Source organism: Papio anubis, chromosome 3, assembly GCF_008728515.1.
Source record: "Papio anubis isolate 15944 chromosome 3, Panubis1.0, whole genome shotgun sequence".
Taxonomy (NCBI): domain Eukaryota; kingdom Metazoa; phylum Chordata; class Mammalia; order Primates; family Cercopithecidae; genus Papio; species Papio anubis.
In genome coordinates, this window is record NC_044978.1 from 37,680,465 (window position 1) to 37,702,649 (window position 22,185).

A 22,185-nucleotide genomic window follows, 5' to 3' on the forward strand; every position below is an offset into this window, starting at 1 on the left:
GGGAAGGAGAGGAGCGTAGCTGGCAGGAGCAGAGGGTGGAAAGCGGCCAAGAGCTGTGGCTGTGTGCAGAGCCAGAGCTGAGCCGGAATCAGAAGCCTCTGGAGCGCCAGGGAAATTCAGCCGTGAACTCATCAGGTGCAGAGCCCCGCCCTGCGGTGTGTGGGGATGACCAGGACCCGGTTCTAGCCCCACAGGTGCTGTCAGCCTCCTGGGGAAGACCACAACTTGTGCATAATTTTAATTCAAGGCGGAATGGGATGCTTCCAGTGTTAGAAGTAAACACAGTGCAGCGGGAACAGAGAGGAAGGAGATTCGCACTAGCCAGAAGATTCCAGGAAAGCTCCAAGCAGATGAGGTGTTTGTGCTTCTGGAGGAAATAGAAATGCCTTAGCTTTAAACTGACAGTTTTTCTGTGTTGTTGGTTAAAATGTATGGAATTGCTGAACTTTAGTCTTGGAAGAGACCTTAGGGATCTTCAGCTTTTTCATTTAGCAGATGAGCAAACGGAGGCCCTAGGAGATAAGGTGACTTGCCTCAGATGGCACAGCCACAAAAACTGGAAGCCAAGTTGCCTGGCTTGTGATCAACTTCTTTATATGTAGGTCTGTGAAATTAGGGGTTTAACAACCATTTTGGTGGCCTCTAAAGGAGCTGAGAGATAAATTAGCCTGTTGAGTGGACCTGGAGCCCCTGGTATTAACCCAAGCAGTTCATAAGCACTAAAGTTTTAAGAACCTGAAGGGTACCCAGTTCTAAATAAAAGTAGGCTTGGTTGTTCCAAAATCAAGTAAAGAGGAAGCAGGCAACAGTTCTGTTTTACAGTTTAAATGGAACAAGGACTGAGAAGCCAAAACCAAACCATAGCAGCTCTTTTCCTACACAGTTCAAAGAACGTTTAGCTGGACTGATATACTAGGCTACCCATAGAGCAAACATTACTGAACAGCCTCAGCTACTGGGGCTAATGTTTCCAGAGCTTAGAAGGGCAGTAGCTGCAAAACTAGCTCGAGTCTCATAGTGACACCCAGGCAGGGAACACTCTGGAGATCCAATTGGTAGAGAATGATTATGTGAATTAGCATTCATCTTTAAAGGCCTCTCAGAAGGCTGATGTTTGAAGGGTCCAACCTCTTGTTGAACTTGGCTTTTTAATTGAGTATATTGCTTTGAAAGGTTGGTTTACAACTTCTGAATTATGAGTAACAGATTTGGTTTAGTTAAGAAAGTGGACATTGTAGATTTCCTGACCAAGTATTTTGTGGTCAAATTAGGCAGGTACAGCTATGCAGTTGTCCAAGCCAGCTGAGTGCCCCAGTGTTTCAGGTGAGCTGCGGGCAACAATTCCTGAGCACTGGAGCAGGGAAGGATTTTAAACCAAGAAGGGCCTGGAGGCGAGAGGAAGATGTGTCCCACAGCATGAAATGCAGGCTAGCATCCAACGATGGGCTGCAGGCATTGGAAACCTGTTGAGCTCACTGTGGCCAGACCCACAGCAAGTCAGAAGTGGTGGTGCTGGGAGTGCAGAGGGCAGGATGGCCGTGATTAATGTTTGGAAGGATCACTAGGATCTGGTAAGAAGGTACTAGATTTTTCAGGAAGTAGGTGATGAATAAAGCAAAGATAACATGATAATCTGCACTCTGGTACCTAGAAGCATGGTGTTGTCACCATTCGAGACAGAAGGTGGGTGGGGGGAAATGCAGAGGAGCTGGTCTGTGAGGAAGACAAGTTTGGTTTAGAAAAAGGATTGGGAAACTATAGCATGTCAGCCTCTGGCCTGTTTCTGTAGAGCCTGTGACTAAGAATTGCTTTTACCCTTGTTAAGACAAAGAAGCATATGTGACAGAGGGCACTCACCAAGCCTCAAATATGCACACTCTAGCTCTTTCCAGAAGTTTGCCATCCTGGTTTAGAGCACATTGTCTGAGTATGAACGGGCCTCTCAGGAGGTGGTTGAAGTCAGCCAGGGAGAGAAACGGGACCTGAGGCAGCAGCAGCAGCCCTGGGCATCCTCCTCACGACTAGGGGTCAAGTCAGAGGACCCAGCAAGAGGGCACCGGAGCCACCTGGGCATGAACTGCAAGGAGCAGCAGAGGGACAGGCAAGGAAGAGGAGGAGATTCCAGAGGCCCAAGAAGGGGGTTTCACCAGGAACTTTTTGGTGCAGCCCCAGGAGTCAGGGCGCAGCGGATGAGGAGAAGCTGAACGTTTGGCCACAAGCGACGGGGGTGATTTTTAAGAGAAGAGCTTCTGTAGAGGGGTGGGCACAGAATCCAGATGGCATGTGCTTCCTCAGGGTAGCTAGTAGCCACTGGTGCTAGATCCTTATTGTTAAAATAAGGCAAGAAACTGGGCAGACGCAAGTGACTGCAAGGTCAGCCAAAGGCATTGTCAAGATAGGGAAGATGGGAGCATTTGTGAAGCTGTGAGATTCAAGCCACAGGACACAGGAAACCAGCATCTTTGGTTCGGAGGAGTGGCAAGTGTGGGGTTCTGAGTGGGGGTGGAGGGGTTGTCTGATGGAAGAGGAGGAGGAGAGAGTGCCCTAGAAAATTCTCAACTGTGGCTCAGCTGATGTCCTTGTGAAATGGGAGGTGAGGGCATGTGCAGAGGAGGGGAGCAGGAAGGGGGCTGCGTGGAACGGGTGCTTGGTGGGGCACCAGCTAGGGGCACCGTGAAATCCTCGAGATGAACACAGAATCCTTATGCGCAGCAAGTACCTCCTAGAGGCCCAAGTCCCAGTGTCTTCCTTCTTGCATCGTATTTTAACAGAAGCAGAGAAGGTGGACTTTGGGCCTGAGATAAGCTTGGGGATTAGGACAGGCAGCACGGTTCATGGGGGATTGGGGGTGGTTGTAGAAGCATCAGCGTGTCTGCTCTCATCGTCCAAGCTGTAGACGGAGCTGTGATCCTGAATGAGCTCTGAGGGACTGGACAAATTGTGGAGCTTTGAAAGAGCCCCTTTCCCCTCCTCTGTCAATCCGCGGCCTCAGAGAATGGGAGGGAAGAGAGCAGCACACAGAGCTGAAGGCCGCAGTGTCAGTTTCTTCTTCAGCGGAGATGCATTCACTGTCCGGAAACCAGTATTACCTGACAGCAGCAAATTAGTAGCCTGTGCTGCTGCTGCCATTGCGTGTCGAGTCTGAGGGTTTATTTATTTAGCTGATGTTGGGGTCTTTCAGGGTCGGTGTGACAGGTACTGATCTTTGTCATCATGTGACTCAAGTTTAGCCCTGGCATATGTGGAATTAGCGTGTGCAGTCTGCCAGACACCCTGTGGGTGTGAGGAAGCCTGTGACACAAACATGATGACCTACTGTGTGACAGGCATTGTAGGGACAGAAAGGTGATGGAGAGATCCCAAGTGTGATTACGTCAGTGGAGAGATTCTGTAGTCTAAATTTATGACCCAACTGATGAATTAAGGTCCTTAGATGAACTTCTCAAAGGTGACATTATTTTTGGTTATTTTGTGTTCCTCTTCCATCCCTCTCCCACCCCCAGGTCTTTTATGTCATTGCTGTGGTCTGAATGTTCGGATCCTCCCCCAAATTCCTAATCCCGACCCCTAAGGTGACGGTATGAGGAAAGGGAACCTTCGGTGGACGATTAGGTCATGAGGGAAGGGCCTTTATGAATGGGATTAGCTGCCTCATCAGAGGCAGCTTCTGAGAGCTCCCTCACTCCTTCCACCACGTGGGGACACAGCAAGAAGGTGCCACCAGTGAGAAAGTGGACCCTCACTAGACATGGACTCTTCTGGTGCCTTCATCTTGGACTTCACAGCCTCCAGAGCAGAAATAAAGTTCCCATGGTTTATAAGCCACGCCGTCTTTGGTACTGACCTGTTAGAGCAGCCCAGACAGACCAAGGCAATCATCGACTCGTATAGGGCTAGGGACCTTATCTTTTGCACGCTCAAGAAATCCAGTTCCACCTCAGTGCTTATCATGGGTTCTACACACAGTCCGCATTCTAAGATAATGGGCCATGGTATTTTCTAGCATTGCAGAACATCCAAGCAAGCCATGCTTTTAGAAAAACCGGCCTTCCTTTTACTTGTCAGTAAAGGTAGGAGGTTTATGAGTGTGTTTCGCAGCCTCTGCCCCCTTCCTTTTGCGGTTTAATCAGGGTGGTTCACAGATGTTCTGAATACCAGTTTAGTAACACCAGATATTCTCCAAACCTAAGTTTCACTTGGAATTGCCTTTTAGTCATACTTTGGGATCAATAGACACTTAAAGGACAATGGGCCGCCTCAGTACATGAGCTGTTTTAAGTGGACAGCCCCAGTAGGGTTTCACTGCCCTTGAGTTAGAGTACAGTAAGTCACCTGATTCACACGCACTCCATTGGTTTGGAGTCCGGGAAATCGGCATAGGGACTAAGCTGTAGTTTCCTTTGTATTTTCTAAGCACATCCAAAGAAACTAATTGTGCATAATGGGAACCCAGACTTAAATAGAAGGTGTTTTCAAGTGGCATGAAGCATTTCAGAAGCCCTCATTTACACAGTGTAACACTAATGTGCTATTGATGTCATTCCTACCTTTTAAAAACCATTCCCCAGATGATCTCAGACAGCATTTCATGAGCCTAGTTGCTGTGTATATAGGTTGAGTATCCCTAACCTGGAAATTCAAAATGCTTTAAAATCTAAAACTTTTTGAGCATTGATGATGATGCGCCAAGGAAATGCTCATTGGAGCATTTCAGATTTTAGACTTTCAGATTAGGGATGCTAAACTGGCAAGTATAATGCAGATATTCCCAAATCCAAAAATACCCAAAATTGGAAACGCTTCTGCTCCCGAGCATTTCAGATAAGGTATACTCAACCTGTATTTAGAAGTCAGAAACACATACATTTTAAAACAAATAGTTTGTAATTCACTGTTGTCTTTGCCATAATTTAGGCACTCACCCCTATCATTAATTCACCTTAAAGTGAATTAATGACACTTTACTGTTTCACTATGCTTGGTTGCCCCTAACCTTTTATATCATAGGATATTGGCCAATAAGTCACATCCTAGAAATATAGGTATAGTGGATTCTAGGCCCTTCTGCGTCCAGAAAGCTGTGTGAGCCTGGAGAAGAGAGTATGTATCAGGTTCCCAAGGACAGATGAAGATGTGGCTGGTAGTCACTGTGTTCCCTTGCAGAAAATCTCTTACAATTTAAAGGAATTTATAGTTGCACAGAAACACTCAGAAACGTGACTTTGTTAGCTGTTTTTGTTTGTTTGTTTGTTTTTTTAAATAAGTTTTAGGCTGATCTTTCAGTTGAAAATATTTAATTACTGGAGTTTGTTTTCCCTTTCCTGTTGTGGTTCATGAATTTTGCAGCCACCTCCTTTTCTTGACTAATTACACTGAGCAGTTGTCTGTTGCTACAACTTCTGCCAAACAGCTGTTATTGTTGAGTGGTAAAAGAAAGAACGCTAGTCACAAAAATTTGTTACATCCTGAGATATAAAACAAATAAGTAAAATAAAAGGGAGCCCAGTTGGTCTGCTGCTTCCATCCCTAGGTGTGGGTCTGATATTTACACCTAAGAGAGCAAGTGTTCTGATTCTGAACAGCCGTTCATGGATGCCCTGACAGTGTGTGAGGTAAATGTGTTTTCTCTTTTGGGGGCCGCCAGTCCTGTCACACCCTCTGCACTCGCTGAGCTTCTTGACATGCTGGACAGCAGAACGATTTCTTCAGCAGCAGCTAAACAGGTATGTCCACGCTCCCTACAGCTTCTGACTGCGCCACTGTCCCAAGAAATGTTTTCTGTGACACCTAAATGCCATCACTGAGTGACTTTCATCATGGAAGTATTAAATGCTTGTAGTGATGTGTTTAATGCTGAACAGTAGAAACATTTCATTTAGCAAGGATATGAAGCCAATATGTGCAATGCAGGCAGTTTGCTTCTCGTCATCATTGCTAACCTGGGGAAATAGTCTTGCCCTGAACATCTCCCCCTGACATGTCTCCCCTAGTAGCCCTTTTACACCTGAGCACTTTCCCTCATGCCCAAGGCAGCCTCAGCTCAGCTCTCAGCCTGCCTGGGGCTCTTATCCTGCCCCCCACGGCCTCCCAGCCAGTCCCAAGGCCTGCCTTGTCCCTCCTGCATGGTTGCCCTCGGAAAGTCTGTCCTCAGCAAGGAGGGTGAAGTCAGACTGTGCACTTTGTAGATAAAATGTTACGGACATGCCCCGTGTGTGAAAACTCAGAAAAATAGCATCATCCTAAGCAGCCTTTTGTCTGTCGGTCCCTCTGCCTAAGTGCTAGGAGGGTGAAGGACTCGTGGAATTCAGAAAATTCTTACAAATACATACCCAAAGGGCCAGGCACGGTGGCTCACGTCTGTAATCCCAGCACTTTGGGAGGCTGAGGCAGGTGGATCACGAGGTCAGGAGTTCGAGACCAGCCTGGTCAACATGACGAAACCCCGTCTCTACTAAAAATACAAAAATTAGCTGGGTGTAGTGGCAGGTACCTGTAATCCCAGCTACTTGGGAGGCTGATGCAGGAGAATCGCTTCAACTGGGGAGGTGGAGATTGCAGTGAGCCGAGATCACACCACTGCACTCCAGCCTGGGTGACAGAGCGAGACTCCGTCTCAAAAAACCAAAGAAAACAAAACATAACCAGAAAGATAAAGAACACCGAGGCGGCTGCCTCATCTCAGCTTCAGAGATTGCAGCTGTCAATGCTTCAGCCAGGAGTTTAATGTTATTTTAATGGTGCCTTTTGCATGTAACGTTTATCTGCACCGACAGTAGTGGCAGGTTACAAAGGGAGGCTTGGGGAAGGTGGCTGCTTTGGGATAATTATGAGGTACCATGGCGCACACACTGGGCTGGGTGCTGTGGAACTGGAGACAGGACTAATAAAGGCTCTGTTTACCCACCTCAAGTGAGGCTGTCAACTACAGGGACCTCACCACGTTTAGGAAAGGCTCTTGCTTGTCTGGATGTCAGGGGAATACAAACGTTTATGACAATGCACAGCAGCTGCAGGAAGATTAGATGGCCTGAGGGCAGAAAAAAAAACTCTCTATGTATATATCACTATATATATACACATATGATATCTATATATATATAGAAGAACACATGAATTATTGCATGTGAAATGAAAGAAGGAAAAAACCTTCCCCTTTTCCTACCCATCCTGCCCCACAGCACAACAAAACAAAACACCTAGTGCGGTGAATAAGATAGTTCCAGTAAGAAGAAATGGAAAATGTTGGAAGACGCTGACAGCTGGGTTCAGATGTAGGGACGCTTTCAGATTTTGTCAGCTTCCAGCATGTTTAAAGGAGGTGGCTTCTGTGGGGCAGTCAAGTGAAAACACAAGTCTGGCGAGAAGGGCGTCTAGTGTGTGTTGCTCAAGGGGGTCCTCCTTATGTATCATTGCCTTGGGGTTTGTTTGTTTTTCTACCTTTCGTTTTCTCTTTTTAGGAAATTACTGATTTTCTAGGGGAAAGTAATATATGTTGATTATAAAAAATATAAGTAATGCAGAAAAACCAAGATTCTGAGGTTCTACCACCTTGAAATAACTACCTTTAATATTAGACGAACATCATGAAGGAAGAAGGTAGGAGGAAGGAACGAAGGATAGCAATAAAGACTTTCAAAAACTGAAGTTATAGTGTACTTTTTTATTTCTTATTATTAATTATATAGTGTCCTGAACATTTTATCTGGATATTTTATGTATTTATTGATTTTGTAGTATTTATTTATTTTTATTTTATCTGGACGTTTTATGAAAAGTCCATCTGTGTTGCGGCAGGCATCAGTCCTTCACCCCTTTTTAGGGCTAAATGGGGCCGCTCATCTGCTGAGCCCCTCCACCATTGTATGGACACACGCTCCATTTTGTCTGTCCGTTCGTCAGCTGATGGACGTCTGAGTTGTTTCCACATTTTGGCGATTAGGAATAATGCAGCCTTGAAGATTCATGTACAAGTTTTTGCACGTAGGCTGGGTGTATACCTATAGGAATGGAATTTCTGGGTCATATGCTAATGCTGTTTCATTCACATTATGAGGACGTGCCAGACTATATTCTAAAATGGCCGCACCGTCTTGCAGCCTCTCCTGCAGTGTGCGAGGGTTCCAGTTGCTCCATGTCCTCACCAGCACTTCTTGTTGTCCATCTTTTTGATTCTCTAGCCATCCTAGTGGGTGTGAAGTCGTATCTCACTGTGGATTTGATTTGCATCCCCATAATCTGTTGAGAATATTTTTGTATCTTATTTTTATAGTGTACTTTTTTAAAAAAGAAAAAATATGTTGCAGTTATTGTTTTTCCAAATTTAAAAGAAGAGTCCAAGCATGGCTTGGGTTTTAGAAAGCTGTGAGCGAGAACAGAGACTCTCTGATCCTACTGGTTATTGGTGTTCCTCTGGCAGAACTGGAAGAGGCTCCTTTAAGTGATTAGATGACCAGGGGATGAGGAAGAAAGGTGACTGAGTGACCGAGTCCTAGGGATGACAGACACACAGAAAGAAGAATCCTGTCCTGATTCTTCTGAGAGCAGAATTCTGAATTCCAAAGAACTTCCCACTTTGTGCTCTAATTGGTTATGAATCTGCCTTTCTCTGCCTGTCTCTTACCCTCTTCCTTGTGCATTATCTTCATTCCGTCTGCCTTTCACGGCACCCTCCTCCCGTGTCCTGCCAATGCTCCCGAGATTTACAAACCTCATCCCTTCAGCACCCCAGAGCCAGGGGAGTTAAGAGGTTGCTGCCACGAAGCAGCCCTGTTCTTCAGAATCAGAAATAGAAGCTGGGAAATTATATATAATCACAAGCAGTTATCTCCTGGTAACTGTAGACAAAAGCATCCCGTGTGCCCCTCACAAGACCCAGGCTGCGTATTGAAGTGGCAGGTGGCACCCTGTCTCCTCCCCTCACTAAAGACGGGGTCAGCTTGGACACATCAGACTCCCAAACTGTCAGAGTCACAGCTAACCTGAAAACAGCCTCCCAGGATTCCCAAGCCTCTTGTGACTCGCCCTGGATGTTGTCCAGAAGGCTGGTCAGTCATGGTTCAAGGGAAATTGTATGGGGTGTAGGTGCATCTCCTTCGTGCACATCTGAAACAGATGCAGATGATCCAGCATGCCCTGAGGATCGTCCAGTTAACGTTTCTGGCAAGACCCAGCTGAATTGGGTGCCACAGAAATGGAAATCGCGTTTATCACACAAGCGTTCCATAGTAACCAATCTCTCGTCTACTTTGGGGTCTGCTTTAAAGAGAAATCGCCAAAAACCTTTCAATGTACAAAACGTTATATATCATGCACCAAAGCTGCATTACAGACGACTAGATGTCTTTTCCTCTCTTTTAGTGCTTTAGTTATCTGCACAGTTTACTGGGCCCCACTTTCTTAGGGGCTTGGGTTGATGTTTGTGCCTTTCTAGAAAAGTAACCTTTCATAATACTTGCCTTTGACCAAAAAGGGGACTCCTTTCTCTGGAACTGTCACAGCTCCCTCCCTGCCATGTCCCTTGAACGCGTCTTTCCTCCGTATCCTGACCTTGGAAACCCAGGACAGGCAGGGAGAGGCTAGAGGCTTGTGTGCTTGCCTTTTCAGGATACTTCAAAAATAGCTTTAGCTAGAAACAGTTGGGTGGCAGTTAAGAGGGTGTGTAAAGTCAGTCCTCAGGGAACCAAAGGCTGAGTCTCTGCCCCATGTGTCAGAGCTGGCTCCAGTGTCTGTGTGTGATGGGGAGTTCCCAGCTTGCGTTACCCAGTACTCCTGGTTGGCCATTTATTAACACAGAGGACCAGCACTGTGCTAGAAATTCCTTGTTACGTCTATCTGTCTTGGGTAGGCAGCAGCAGGGCCTGGGAGCTGCGCTCCTGGCTAGAAACAGTTGCACTTGGATATCACTTCTCAGGGTGTGATTAAACACTGACAAAAGCTGAGGATTTATGCTGCAGCACAGGGCTCGGCAGCCACAGAGGCCACTCTGTGAGTGTCAAGAGGGCCAGGAGCAGGAGAGTCTGGCCTGGAGACAGGGTCCCGCCACTATCGCCCAGAGGCTCCCACCCTCCTGGACTCCAGCCAGGAGTGCACAATCCTTGTCTTAAATAGGATTGAGCAGAGGATGGGACAACCAGCGTCTGTTGTATAAGCCCAAGGGGCTGGGGACTGGGAGCCTCGACTGGCCACTGCACTAATTTGTGGAGTTAACTAACATTATGTGTTCTAACTCTGGGAGGAAAGAACATTTCAGCCACCGGGCTCCCATGGTTCCAAGAGGCTGCTGAATGATGTTTCTCTAGCATCACTGCTTGGTACCCCCACCCCGCCTGGCCCTCCTCGGGGAGCAGCCAGCCTCTGTGTTTGAAGGCATCTGTCCTAGCGGTGCACTGCTTCTCCTTCTGAATGGTGTGATTGGAAGTGATCCCCAAGCACCCCGCCACTCTTGTGCTTATTTTGGCCCAGGCAAATCCAGCCATCTTTGGGTCCCGTCAGGCAGAGGCTGGCTCGCTGGCCGGCATGCTCAGGGTCTGCTGTGTGCTTCAGCAGCTACCACAGGCGCAGAGAAATCGCCTGCGCTGTGTCTGCAGAGGCAGACCCAGGAGGGGCCCCGCCCACTTCCAGGCACAGGCTGCTCGTCAGTCCGCCTGGTTTTCCTGGAGGGAACTGCTGCATAGACTTTTCATGAGCAAGTCCTTACAGGTGGTTTCTGTTTTGAGCCAGGTTTTCAGCTAGGAGCTTTTTTGGGAGTCTGTGCAGATGAACAAAATCAACACTGGTCAAAGTCTAGATATCTATGAGAAGGGGATAATTAATTAAATTATGATAAATACATCTGATGGATACTAGATCTTTTTATTAAGAAAGTACTTCTGTGATAAATGCAAAAAAGCAGGACACAAACTGAATATATGTTATGATCACAAGTATGTTACAAAACAGAAAGAAAAAGATGGGAAGGAAAAACACCAAAATACTAACATTGGTTTTCTTGAAGAAAGGGGAATTCCAGTGATCTCTTTTGATCTCTCCTGTATTTCCTTATATTTTCTGCAGTGGATATGTATTAACTTTTATCATTAGAAAATGTGTTTTAAAATTTAAGTCCTAGTTCAAAAACTAAACGTGTCAGAGAAAGGGGGCAGACAGACTCCTCAGACTTACAGGGCAGCTCCATGGAATGCCATCCAGGTCCCCAGTGCTTCTGCTGCCAACACTCCACTGATATGCATGTTGAGACTGAGGAAGTTTCTTCCTGCTTCTGTGCCCCCTTCTCCCGATGGTTTCCTCATTGTCAGGCCACGTACGTATCTGCTGAATTGAGTTGGAGGCACGTGCGTTCTGTATTTTTCTTTTTTTGAGACAGAGTCTCACTCTGTCGCCCAGGCTGGAGTGCAGTGGCCGGATCTCAGCTCACTGCAAGCTCCGCCTCCCGGGTTTACGCCATTCTCCTGCCTCAGCCTCCCGAGTAGCTGGGACTACAGGTGCCCGGCACCTCACCCGGCTAGGTTTTTTTTTGTATTTTTTAGTAGAGACGGGGTTTCACCGTGTTAGCCAGGATGGTCTCGATCTCCTGACCTCGTGATCCGCCCGTCTCGGCCTCCCAAAGTGCTGGGATTACAGGCTTGAGCCACCGCGCCCGGCCTCGTTCTGTATTTTTCTAAGAGTAGAGCCAGGCTTTTCCTGAGCAGTCAGGCAGTGGCAGAGGGGTGCCCTGTGGGGAGCTTACCCAGGACCTGCCAAGCACACCTCCTTGGCCACCGTCACGGCGCACGTTCCGAGGCACCAGGCTGGAGGCGCAGTGCCTGTCCCAGCGGTGATAAGTATTTGTGGTTTGTTTTGATTCAGATTGGGGAAGACTTTGAGCCCTGCTGAGACTCAGCATCTCTCTTTTATTTGCTTTGCTGTTCGTGCTAATTATGGAAGAGCTGTTTTTCCAGGAGGAATGGCTCCTGGTTGGCCCAATCTCAGCCACCAAGGTAACAGGGAATGTTCAGTGTTCAGTCATGACTGTGGGCTGGATGGAGGTGGCACCGGCAGGAGACCAACAGAGGAGGCCCTCCTCCCTGCCCTCAGTTCTGGCTTTCGCTAGAAGACAAGAGGAATGAGGAAAACAGCTACCCTAGGAAATGCCTTCCTTGAAAATGGTTTCCTTTTTCTCGGGTTTGATGAGTGTGGGGATTTGTTGTTGTCATTTTTTAAGTAGAAAAATATACCGACCATTAGCGTTCATTATCCTCGTCTGATTTGGGTCCGGCTCTACCTGTAGGAGATGAATGTGGTAGGCCAGGAGGCCCCTGTGGATTCTAATTTATGTTTTCAGTTGTTTGCCATTTTGTATCTTCATTATGGGGCTACTTTCCTGCCCCTCTAAAGTCATCTTTCCCAGCAGGCTGTTTCTGGACTTTATTTAGTACCGTGGTTACCTCCTGCAGGCTGTGTGGCCCCATCCTTCACCAAAATGTCACCTCAATTAATTCAGTGGCCATGAGACAGATCCATCACTGGCCCTCCGATTCCCGTCAGCAGGCGCCCATGAGTGATGGGCATCTCCACGCCTCCCGCGGCCCCCTCCCGTGTGGAGTCAGCCGGGCAGGACTCACCATCCGTCTGGGCACGGGGGCACCTGGCTGGCCCGAGTCCTCTCATACCCTGTGCTGAGGAAGACGTCAGCCTCAGGAGGAGACCCCAGGCGCGTTCATTCCACCTAGCTGGCCTTGTTCCCCAGCCCAGCTCTCAGGGATGCCTCAGGAGAGCCAAGGCCCTGGCAGGGCAGCCAGGCGCCCTTTCCCTTCGGGCCAGGCCTAGGCAGCGGGGTCTTAATTGAATCTGCTCATTCCCACCCTAGTTCCACACAGCACGGCAGTGCAAATGGAGCTGGCAGAAGAGCTGACTTCTCGTTTCTCTTTCCTCTCCCTTCTCTGGCCCGTAGGTGTTTGAGGAACTGTGGAAGAGGGAAGGCAAGACTCCAGGGCAGATTGTTTCAGAGAAGCAGCTTGAACTGATGGAGGACCGGGGGGCACTGGAGCAGCTCTGCCACTCCATGATGGAGGCCCATCCTCAAGTGGTGACTATCTCGGGCGGGGGAGAGGGTCAGAGCCACCTGCAGACCCAGCCCCAGGACACGCCCAGGAGCCTCGCCATCACTCTCTGTGGCAGCCCAGAGGCTCTTCCTAAGAATGACTGGCCCAGTTTCATCTACAATTCCCTCATTGTCATCTTTTTAGTTAAGGTCAGAAGAGATGAAATAGGTAGATATTGGAAAAACACAACTTCTTTTCCTGTAAGGAGGATACCACCCCTGGAGTTTACTCTCCATGGAGGTGTAATTTAAAAGGGTGTCAGCAAGCTCACGAAATCCAAGCTGTGACCTCCCAGGTGTGTCACCCTCTCCCAGGGTTGGCATTTCGAATCTGGTGTGGTTAGCGCTACTTCCTAAGGACCTCCCAGTAAGGAACCAGCAGGTGTGCCTGCAGATCAAGGAGAGTACAGGAACTTCGGCTTCATGCTTCTAATAAGTGGGAAGAAAGGCAGAAGGGAAAAGTATTTATAAATTGTGGAGAAAATCCCTGACAGGAGCATGGCTGAAAACCAGGTCATTTTGTGTTCTTAGCACAGCACAAGACAGAAAAGCTAAAACAAGTGGCATCCCTTCCTCCCCAAGTCTTATCGTATTGTCTAGAGATACTTTTCAGTGGGGAAAAAAATTGTGAGCCACTTTCTCAGAATAATACCCACCCACCCATCAGCTTCCCGGGGACACTTACAGCTCTGTAGAGAGGCCTCGATAAGGAAAGTGAGCCTGCACCGGGCCTCAGCAGTCTCGTCTTCTTGCCTCATCTGTGGTGACTGATAAAGACGTGCTAGTAGTTTCTGGCTTGTTCTGCGGCACTTGAGTGCAGATCCTCATGCCATTGCCCTTGGAGATGCTGCAGAGCAGGAGGTCGTGCGGTGACCCTAACAGTCAGTGGCTATTTGATAAGAATTCAGTGCCTCCTGGCTTCCTCACTCCCCCCACCCACACAGCACACTCCCCCGACCCAGTGCTCCGGAAGACTTAGCCAGTGTGTAGATCTGCTTTCTGATAAAGGGATCTTCGTGGTGGGGAGCACAGGGAGAAGGAAAGCCGCACATTTCAGCTGAACGTCACTGAGAATCAGACAGGTCTCCTCACTGATTAGACGCAGTGATTCATCTCAGAGAGATTATCCCTCCCCAGACTCAGTATCCTCCGGTCATTGTGGCATCCCAGAGGAGAGGGCCCTGCCTCCCACGTGCCAGCTTCTCTGGCTTTCAGCAATCACTTCTTGCTCATTTTAATCAGAAAGCAGAGTAGCAAAAATCTCCTTTGACAGGAGCCTAGAAACCTACTCAGAAGTTAGGCCCCTCCCCTTTTTCTGTTCTTCATTTTATATCTAATACTAGTGGAAATAAGCAGAATTTAATTTTCAGTAAATGTAAGCCTTAGTTTGGGATTTGGGGGCATGAGTCTCTTCATTTTCTCCTCTTAAGTAATTTCTGTCTTTCTAGGTAATGGATTTGAAGAAGGGAAACCCCAGAGCTATAAATAAACTGATTGGGTTGGTCCGGAAAGCGACCCAAAGCCGAGCAGATCCAGCCATGATAAAGGAGATCCTGGAGAAGAAGCTGTCTTCGTGAGATGTTTGGGGTCCCCATGCCCAAGGGAGAACAGTGCAGCCTGACTGGGAGCAGGATCCTGTGAAAGCTGACGCCCATATGCCCTGTCAGTCCCTGTCCCGAGCCACAGCTGTGGCGTTATATATCACCAGTGTTCTCACCCTCTGGGCCCTGTGCCTGGAGGTGCCTCCACAGCCAACCGGCAGCCACCCCCGCCTGCTTCATCCACATCAGGAGGGTCCGGTGATGGCTGTAGCAGTGGTTAAGGAGTAACACCTTCTTGTATTAAGGAATTTTAAACTAAATAAAATGTTATGTTAGAGATACTGTTACCCATTCTAAGAAAACTTTTCATTCTGCAGTTCCTTCAACAAATATTTTTGAGCAACTCCTAAGGGCCAGCCATTGTCGTAGGTGGTGGGCATTAGCAGTGGTCAAGAGAGACTGTAATTTGGATATACTGTTTTCAGACCTAAACATAGGTTAACAAAGATGAAAACACAACCAAATAAACTGGCACGGTATAAACACACATTTGTTTAAGGATGTCTCAAGAGGGTGGGAAAGGAGGATATTATTAGAATTAATCAACCTATTGACTGAATAGAAGTGATACTGCCTGTTCAACTCCCTACCCATCCCAGAAGGCGCAGGTCTGAGAATAAACGAATTTTAAAAAGTAAATTTTCAAATAAATTTAATCAATAAAATATATACTGAAATATCACATAAAAATTAACTTACACTTCAAAGATTGTGCAGTTGACAACTCCCCCCAACTCCCCCAACCCTCAGGCCAAACAAGATAAAAAGAAACAAGAAAAAAGTTGTAACATGAAATTGACTTGTTTTGCTTGGAAATAAGATTATAAATTAGTAAATCACAATCTTGACCTTTCACGATAATGGTGGTGCGCTGCAGGCATGACAATGAAGGTGAGACTGTCTGCACCCCTGTGCTTGTGACACTAATACTGTTCTCTCCACTGCACCGGAGCACACCTTCATTCGGTATATGCCTTTGTTACCTCTGACTCACATCGCTTAAAGACCAGTTTTGCAAATGTTGTTTTTTAAAAGCGTACTTGTCAAAACTGTGATGTAAGAGAAGAAAATCCTTGGAGGCCTTGATTTGAAGCTGTGAACCTGTAGCCTACCAAGGACAGTACAAATATTCCCGTTGTGAACGCTGCTCCAGAAGCAGCTGAGGAACTAGAAAAAAGTGGACACCCCTCCATCACCAATTCAGCGACTCATGCTTCCTGGCTTGTACAGTTGCTCAGGACTTCCCTGAGAGTGATGAGAACGGGGCCCCTCTTCCCCAGCCCAAAAGGTAGGCAGAGAAAGGTAACCAGTTGTGTGGTTCATTTTGGACAGGCATGAGGAGGTGACTTAAATAAAAAAAAAAATCTTTTAAAAGAATTAGTGACAGAATTTTAAGAGACTATGTGACCTTACCCTGGAAGCCAGGTGCCCCGCATCCTGTTGCGGTCCAGAAAACTACTGGGTCTAAAGTAACATGATTTTCACTACACCTCTCTACAAGAGAGTAAGGCTGAATCAGTTCTCTCCTCGCTCTGCAAGTCTCTGAATTACAAATGGGCAAAGGTGGTCTGAGACTAGGGTCTGACAGGATCTTTATTTTGTAAGAAAGGATAAGGTTCAGTTTTGTTTTATAAATTCCATTTTCACCAAAAGTTCCGGCTTCTTGGTGACTAAACCTTACAGAAAGTATCAAAGATCTTTCCAGACCATTTAAAATTAAGGGCTTACTTAAAAGAGGGTGCAGCCAGATACAGACACTTCAGCAAAACTATTATGTCAAGTGAAAACCGCAAAGAGGAAGATGCCGTTGTTAAAGCCCTTGATTTGCTCAGGCTGATTCTCATTCAGCTCTGACAATTGCCTGTTGTCTTGAATGCCAGCTTCTGAAATCCTGAAAGCCAAACCTTGTAAGTTGATATCACTGCAACTAGGAAAAAACCAAAGCATGGCTCTGACTGAAACCCGATGAGATATTCTGAAGATATGTTTACATTAACACCCCAAGAAATTCGCTAAGATGGCTCTGCGTGTAAAGGGGCCTCTGAAATATGATTTTATATTCTTGCATGAGTGTGCATTTAGTCTGGTCTCCTGGTTCACTCTTCAGGGAGAAATCTCATTAAAATGTATGAATTGGCGCCACAGGTGATGCCATTGCCATCTGGCTCAGGAATCCACACACCTGTAGGCTGGGTGTGTAATGCTGAGGCTCTGACTAGAAGTTGGAGTGTGCTGGAAAACTGGCTCTGCCCCAGGCTGGCTTGAACCAGCTCTGCCTGGTCAGGCCCAAACCCTGTGTTCTGTTGCCTGGGGAGGAGGTTGGAGGGTTCTGGTGGGAAGGCAGGAATGTGTCAGCCCTAGCACTCTGCATGCTATCTAACAGAGGCAGTATTCAGTAAAAGCTCGCTTACTGTATGAAGCAAATTAATGGACAAGCTTTTGTGGGGCCCTTTTGAAGAGACTGGTGATACCAACTACTAGGCTTCTACATTCTGGGTCTAGAAAAGAGTTGTTTAATCTCTGTCCAGGGTTACACATCAAAGTGAACTTCTGTTCCTGTCTTTCAAGGTGTAGGCCCAGGCCTAGGAAAAAGAACCTAGATCATTATTGCACCAAGATAAGGATATTTTAGCTGAGCTCCCCCACCCCACTAACATTTTAGTAATTATTGCTAAAATAATTACTAAGAAGGCCTCGAAGTTTCGGAAAGTACACGCCCTCCTTCAGCTTTGAGTTGGATAGTTCAGGACAGCTTACGGCCATGCCCCGCTATTTCATATTGTGTCTTTCATTTCCATTGAATTTAGTTGCATAGTTTCTACATAGTAACTATTGGGGAAAAGCCACCACATCTATCTGAAAGGCTGTGTTCTTTACCCATTACCAAAAGCAGCGTGGAAGTGGCTGCCGTGCCTCTTCAGCAGGTTTTAGACAAACATATTCATGGATTATTTGCAAACAGAGCTGACCCCTGCCTGTGAGGTGGGAAGCATCTGATTGAAACCCTTAGTCAAATAGCTTAGCAAGAGTTGTGTAAGATTGTCAACACCAAATTCCCTCTTTCAAAATATCCACAGGGCAAAAAGGGGCCTTGTTACAGGTGGGCCCTTCATAGACTTGTCCCAATAAAAAGTCAGCTGACACACTAAGCAGCACAGACTTCGGCAGCCTCCGCTCCACGAAATTTAATCTGGCCTAAGAGCCTCCATCATCTTTGTTGTGTTCTGAAATGATACAGTAAATCTAAACTCCCCGAAAGATGCCTGAGTGCATGTTGAAGTCATGCTGACAGGTCCTACTGGCCGTCTTATTACTTGTGTAGGTAATAGTGAACTAGGTTACTTAAACCTTTTAAGACAGGAACAAAATTCACAGTGACCCTACAAGCTAGGAAAGGTCAGTCCTAGCTAAAATCTTGATCGATTTTAGGATTCTAGGTGCAAGAGGTCAAAGAACTGAAGGCTTCCACCCATCCTGTCCTGCTCCTTTTCCCTAAAGAACCTCTGAAAATCTTTCACTAAAGTCCTGTTTATCCAGTTAATGAGCTGCCAGGATAATCTGTAGTCCCAAAACAAGTAATGGCCTAATAAGTGCCTGAACATACAGAGGATTTACTGAGGCAAAATTATCCTAAAAACCATTCTCAGTCTTCTGAGAGCTCTTTCTAAAGCATTAGGTTTACGATGGTCATTCAAAAAGAAGGGGAGGGGAAAGAGTCAACTTCATTCTCTTACAATGTTTCCTCAACCATGTGATTTAAGGGTGGAACATGAACTGGTTTGACAGTGTTCTGTTTTAAGCAGTGACTTGATGGAGAATTAGTGTTGGGTGATTTATAGACTGATGGCTGAAGCAACAAGGGGCCTAGAATATCTTCTTAATGACCTAAAGCTGATGTGGCATCAGCTACAAGAGACTGCTGTTTCCAGGAAGAGCTCACACTGCAAAACAGGCTGCCGTTTGCAGCAAACCACACATGACACCAGCCTGAGCCAGTGACTTGAAGTAGCACATGCAATAATAGCTGACCTGCAGTAAAGTGTTTCATAAAAATGGCAAGCATGACAGACAGCCATTTCAGTAAATACAGGGCTGGTAATTAGCAATTACATTGAACTGCCCTTAAATGAGAACTGGGGCATATGTAGATACTGAACACCACACCGGGACCATTTAAAATGAAGGGCTTACTTAAAAGGGGGTGCAGCCAAATAAAGATAGTTCACCAGAACTATGATGTCAAGTGACCGTCTTAAGGGCTGATTATTCCCAGAGGACGATGCCATTGTTAAAGCCCTGGATTTGTCCAGGCTGCTGTGGCTGTGCTTCCCTCCTGAAGACAACCTAGACACGCTGATCCAGATTCAGAAGAGCAGCCCATCCACAACCCTAAACCTCTACCAGACCTGGGAATCGGTCCACATGACGGCCATCCGCAACCCTAAACCTCCAACAGACCTGGGAATCAGTCCACATGACGGGACGGCCAAGCTGATTCAGAGACACTGGAAACAACTTTCAACCCGGAGTACCCACTGGCTGCCCAAATTAAACAGGCAACCTCAATATTCGTGGAGCCTGTTCTAGATTCTGTTCATAAGAGGATGCTTTCCTGACAAGACCCTGGCTCCATGATGTTTTATCCTGGACAGAAACCAACTATATCTGACCTAAATAAAAGCTACCTGCTAAGGAAAGGGTACTCCTGATGACCTAGAAAAATACTGAATGCACCCTAACACCTGACAGACATCCACTCCAACCCAAGCACATCAAAGTATTTTCCAAAATAATACTCAACAAAATGGGGACGACTTCACAATTCCTCCAAGTACCAGGGAAAGGAGGTATTTATTGGTAAAGAAAAATCACATCTCTAACTGGCTATTCCAGCACTCCCATTTCATGGTTGGGAAATTGTATTTTACCGGCCATGAAATTATGTTTTAGGGTGAATCTAACCTGGAATTTCTTTGTGTAAAATTTTAAAAACATTTACTTGGCCATTTCCAAAAAATCAATTTTAAATATCCCAGTGCTCTCATACATTTTGAACCACAGAAGTCACTCAGTCTGGAACTTTAAGTCAGGCCCTGAATTATGAATTGAGGTTAATGTTGTGATACTCTAGGAACCCTTGGCTATCTCACCTTTCCCGCCCAGGCCAGACGCAGTGACCCCAGCTCAGGGGCTGCGTCAGGGGGCAGTACCCACAGTTTCTCTTCCCCTACGTTCTTCCAGGAAGGGGCACAGCGACTGGTGTGGGAGCCTGTCACACAGAGAAGTGTCCGCACTCTCGGACCATATTTTTAAGCATGCCAAACATATTTAAGATTTTCCCCCCAACTCATTGCAAAAAAAGATATTTCTAAGGGCTTGCTGATTTACTTTAGGACCGGAATATTCTACCTCATTGCCAATGATTTTTTTTCCCGACAAGGAGTTCCCACTCTCACCCACCCACTCCCTGGTTTCTTCATATCCACCTAGATCAATGTTCACCTCCCTGAACCATGCAGGACTGGCTCTTCTCCTGTGGGTAGACTCAGTTCTCTGCTGTTTTTCTTTTGGCATGTCTAGTCACTCCCTAAAAAACCCACTTCTAGTTATTTCACTCAGCCACATGGGTTTTCCCATTCTCTCTATGTCCAGCTCCATTTTCTGACTTCATTTTGCAAAACTATGGACACAAACCTCTGAGGACTGTGATGGATTCAGAAACATGAGCCGGTTTCCAAATCCAAATAGGAAGTTAGCGTTATTGTGTGAGTTTGCTGCCAGCACCCCAGCATGGGAAGTTAAATTCTCCTGCCTGTCACTGCACACACCAGTCATCTCTGTCGTCATTTAAAGTAAGTCTACTTCAGGCTGGGCCCTGTGGCTCACACCTGTAATCCCAGCACTTCGAGAGGCCAAGGCGGGATGATCGCTTGAGCCCAAGACTTTAAGACCAGCCTGGGCAACATGGTGAAACCCCATCTCTACAAACTATACCAAAAAGTTAGCTGGGTGTGGTGGCACGTTCCTTTATTCCCAGCTACTCAGGAGGCTGAGGTGGGAGGATCACTTGAGCCCAGGAGGTGGAGGATACAGTGAGCTGTGATCACACCACTCCACTTTAGCCCAGGCAGCGCAAGACCCTGTCTCAAAAAAACAAAATAATTAAGTTTATTTCAGTACCTATTGAAAAAAACAGTAAGACGCACAAAATCAATCTTTTCCCAAAGGAAACCTTCCACAAAGGGGACCATGGTGTTCTACAATGCAGAAATATGGATTCAGGAAGAATCAACACCACCACCAGATAATGGAGAGAGGTGTAAACCAAACCACGAAGCTAAAAAATTCCATTTCCAGATGTGGCGTTAAGATTTTATGACTTTGTAAGTCCAAACAAGAAGATAAATGCTTGTGCAAAAACAAAGTTAGAGTATAACAAATTACAGCCGCACTTCCATCTTCAACTATTCCTCTTTCTCTATCTTAAGCTACCTTCTTTTCTAATGGAGACTTGTGGGCTGTGCAAATACAAACAGACATCAGGAAGCCGGGAGCAGGTCAGTCTGCTGTGCCTCATCCCTTCTGGCTGCTGCACCACAGCTGAGCAAACCATTTGTCAAGACAAACAGAAATGTACAGTGAGTAGGAATCTTTGGTGTCTTGCTTGGACTATGAAACACGAAAGCAAGGCTGGCTCCTAACAGCTCACCCTGCCCGGGTCAGGTCTCCTGTTGTCATTTCACAGGCCAGCTCTCAATTTCTCATTTGCTCAATACAAAGCTGCTTCAAGATTCCTGAAGCACAAAAGGGCCTCCACTGCTCCACAGCATCACAGGTGTGGTTCCTTCCTCCACTGCCCTGCCTGTGCATGAGGGGCCTGATGAAGACCGAACCAGTGCTCCGGAGGCACAACCAACAGACCTGTGGCTGCCCTCGGGGCTCCACAGAGATGCCCACAAAGCACAGAGAGAGCTGAGGCTTCCAATTTCCCTCCACACCGGCAGGCTCATGTCCGTTACTTGCTTCTCACCTGCAGAACTGGGCCCAAAATAGAGGGGAGTGGAATTTGATATCCATAAAAATCAGTTGTTTATGGTCTCATTTTCAGCTCACAATTATTCTGTGTTTTCCGCTCTTGGTGGTGGTTTAACATGGCTGGGCTCTAAGTATAATCCTGCCTCTTGGAGCAGGCTGCAAAGCAGCAGAGGGTTACTCATACAACACGGTGGGGCCTTCTAATGAACCCCATTACTCAGAAGGCAGCATTTCCATGCAGAGTGAGTCACCAGCAGGCACTTGGCTTTGCAGGGCTCCAGGTGACCTGTTTGCATTTACATCCAAGATCCCGAAGTGGGTTGTACAGTTCCTGTTTCTCTACAAAGAGCAGCTTATTAGCAAAAGCGAATAGAATTTTAAATAATGACCAGTGTTTTTACAGGCTACATTTAGTTTATCTCCCCATCCCACCCAGCTTACCCTCCCTGAAAAAACCCACTATGAAATGGC

General features: G+C 46.7%; 1 protein-coding gene across 1 annotated transcript in view; it reads left to right on the top strand.

Annotated features, from left to right (window-relative positions):
• Positions 1–15,164, top strand: part of GATB (glutamyl-tRNA amidotransferase subunit B) — an 85,790-nt gene extending 70,626 nt beyond the window's left edge. The window contains exons 11-13 of the mRNA XM_031664230.1: positions 5,645–5,723; positions 12,929–13,063; positions 14,527–15,164. Coding sequence (XP_031520090.1) covers positions 5,645–5,723; positions 12,929–13,063; positions 14,527–14,655 — 343 coding nt within the window. The 3' untranslated portion in view covers positions 14,656–15,164. The remainder of the gene's footprint in view (positions 1–5,644; positions 5,724–12,928; positions 13,064–14,526) is intronic.
• The last annotated feature ends 7,021 nt before the right edge of the window (positions 15,165–22,185 follow it).